Genomic DNA, 3127 nt, shown 5'->3' with positions numbered 1-3127 from the left:
CTATAACTGCATCTGGAAAACATTAAGGATGCTATTAAAATAGTCTAGCATAAACTAGAAATGAGACTGAAATGACAGTGTTGCTTACTTAACCATTTTTAGGAAGTATATTTTGAATATGATCTACTTTCCTATTTGATTTTTTGATAAAGCACCATACTCTACCTGGTTTGCCACTGAGAAGGAATTGTGTACCTTGTTATCTGTTTTACAGAAAACCATAGCTTTTTCAAGCGTCTTCTTACAGTTGTTGATAATTTAAAACATAACCAGGTGGTGGTTGGTCCAGCCATCAGGGAAAAAGTAACAGGGAGATCTCGAAGGAGAATAAAAATCACATCAATTAAAAACTTATTTTATTAAAAAGTTGAAATGCTTTCAAACATTGAAAAATTACGTTTTTATAAAAACAGAAATAGGCAAAATACCCATTTGTCTTCTATTTACATATACAATATTTCTCATTGTATAAAATTATTTACAATATATAAAAAACTTAGTAAAATAGGTTATTTTCTTACAAGACATCAAGCCCTGTACTTCTAGTGTAGATCATGGCAGACAAGAATATTATTGCACCTGTGAAACAAACAGTCTAACAATAGGAGTGTTCTCTTAGCCATGCCTTCAACCGAGATCTAAAATAACATTGTTAGCTACAGTAACATTCATTTAATCTCTTCTAGGGTCAACTTCAGGCAGTTTCCATACAAACATTGTCTTGTAAAGCTTAGGGCAGTTAGAATTGGGGGAAAAAACCAACATATTTACAGCTTCTTTTATACAATCTGTATGGAGTCTTATGGAGTTTACCCTTCATAGAAGCTGCATAAATAACCCCTGTTCTCCTGACCGGGACGGGCAGGTTCACTGCTACGGTCACGTCAGATTCTCTGCAGGAGATGACTGGCCAAGTCTCCTTGTGTCAAATCCTCAGCTTCCATTGCTAGAGCATTGGTGCCTTCCCTACGTAGTACCAGCTACAAGTTTTTAACACTTCTGCACCTGAGCGGTTCACGAATGTCTACCATTGGCAGGTCAGAGCCTCTGGGGCTACATGTGCCGCTTCATGTGCAAAGCCAGGTGGTCCGACCTGGAGAAAGCCCTGTCGCAGAGGTGGCACTGGAAGGGCCGGTGGCCAGTGTGCTTGCGATAGTGACGGGTGAGCTCATCTGAGCGGGCGAACTTCCAGCCGCAGCCTTCCCAGTTGCAGTGGTAGGGCTTTTCACCTGTCAGAGAAATCAGAGAGCATGACTCAGCACGGCACTCCCACGCACAGGCAGCATCACATGCCAGGCAGCCTTCCCGCTTTATCTCAGCATATCCTTTTTTTTTGCTACCAAGCCCTTCTACAACAAGAGCCAAGTGCCTTTAAGCCAAATGAGAGTTGGGGTTTTTTTGTTGTTTTTTTTTTTAAATTGAACTGCCTTAAATGAGTACATGCCAAATACATCCAAAGTTTTCTTTTAACCTACACCTGCAGGGAAAATCTTTTCAGAAAAAGCATTAGAAGCCCTTAGAAAAGCTCTGACCTACACACGCACGGGCAAACGCTTGGACGTTATGGCCCCAACCACCTGTCACAGCTCCACTGTGGCCACTCCCACAGCTGGAGGGGCTACAGGGTTAAAGCTCAGGCTGCAAACCGTGTTATGGGGGCAACCAACAATGTTTACCTGTGTGCGTCCTGAGGTGGGCCTTCAGGTGCGAGCTCTTGGTGTAGGTCTTCCCACAACCTGCGTAGGTGCATGTGTGAGTCGCCGTCCTCTTGCGCGGCCAGGACCGACGTCCTCTTTTGGGTTTGGAGTCCAGCAGCTCCAGAGGGGAGGATGGAGGGGTGAGCATGCCCCTGGGTGCGGAGGGTTGTAACGGCAGGCTGTCCTCAAAAAGGCCAAACTGGGAGGTGTTCTGGTACTGGAGATGGGTCTGTGGGGGGTGGAAGCCAGGGGCCGGGTGGTAACTCTGCTGGAAGGAGACGGACGAGGGGCACATCATTTGCGTGTGGCAGTCATTCACCATGAGATCGTCGGGGCTCAGAGGGGGGGTCTCTGCCCCAGGGATCTGGGGGGAGCTGGCCACCCGGGGCTGCTCATAGGCCATCATGCAGGCTGCGTTGCCCTCCTGCTTGATCTTTGGGCAAGCCTGGGGCACCACCCCCAGGACTGGTCCGTAATTGTCCATGTCGGGTTCAGGCTTAATGTTCTCGACAAACTGCGGGCCCCCGAAGCTGGGTGTCACAAAGAACCGCCCATGGACATTGCCAGGAGGGCAGTAGTTGGAGTCCATCTCGGAGCGGATCATCTCCGGCACCATGCCAGCGTTGTAGGGTGGGGGGCTGCCTTGCTCCAGGGCACTGTAGCATCCCGGGGTCGGGTTTGTCTGGTAAAAGCCCCCGCTCTCCCCTTGGGCAGGGGGATAGTCCCCACTGGCCGTGCCCTGGCCATAGCTGTCGCTGCCCATGGAAAGGATAAAATCCAGCACGTTGTTGAGATCTTCATCTTCTTTGCGTGGGGAGAGGCTGCCCCAGGTGCCGGCGGGGGGCTTGGCCTCCGGGTCGCACTTCCACCTCTGGGGGAGAGAGAAAAGGGAGAAAGTTAGAGGTGGTGGCCGGGGGGGTGGGGGTGGGTAGGGGCCGCTGCCCCGCCGCCCACCCGTGCGATGAGCCGCGCCGGCCTCAGCTGGGCGGCGGGAGGGGGCCAGACTCACTTCGTGGAGGGTTTTCTCGCGGCAGGGGCTGGCGAAGGTGGCGAAGGAGGGCAGGATGGTGTCGCTCAGCGCCATGGTGCGGCCGGGCGGGACGCGGACGGCGCGGCGCCCCGAGCCGCCCTCCCCACCTTATAACGCGGGCGCGGGCGCCCTCAAGCCAATTGCAGGGAGCGGAGGAAACGCGTCCCGGACGGGGCGGGCGGGAGGCAGCGGCTCGGGCGCAGCCTAAATTTAGCCCCGGTATAAAAGGACGCGGCGGCGGCGGGCCCAGCCCGAGCGGGGCGGAGCGGAGCGGAGCGGGGCCCGGCACGGCTCGGCTCGGCACGGCTCGGCTCGGCACGGCACGGCACGGCCGGCCCCCTCGCTGCCTTTTTTCGCCTCAGGGCCGCCTCCGCCTCGGGCCGCTGCCTGCGGCTGTGAG

The 3127-nt window shown here is 53.5% G+C and overlaps 1 protein-coding gene across 1 annotated transcript; it reads right to left on the bottom strand.

Annotated features, from left to right (window-relative positions):
* Positions 1-339: 339 nt before the first annotated feature.
* Positions 340-2850, bottom strand: KLF2 (KLF transcription factor 2). The gene is made up of 3 exons (XM_055709766.1): positions 2707-2850; positions 1677-2568; positions 340-1229 (listed from the first exon to the last, which is right to left on the bottom strand). The coding sequence occupies exons 1-3, from the start codon at positions 2779-2781 to the stop codon at positions 1054-1056; spliced, it is 1143 nt and encodes a 380-aa protein (XP_055565741.1). The 5' UTR covers positions 2782-2850; the 3' UTR covers positions 340-1053.
* Between the last annotated feature and the right edge of the window lie 277 nt (positions 2851-3127).

The sequence above is a fragment of the Falco cherrug genome, chromosome 4 (genome assembly GCF_023634085.1).
Source record: "Falco cherrug isolate bFalChe1 chromosome 4, bFalChe1.pri, whole genome shotgun sequence".
Lineage (NCBI taxonomy): Eukaryota > Metazoa > Chordata > Aves > Falconiformes > Falconidae > Falco > Falco cherrug.
The sequence above is the reverse complement of the archived record's forward strand: the minus strand, read 5'-3'. Positions and strand labels throughout refer to the sequence as shown.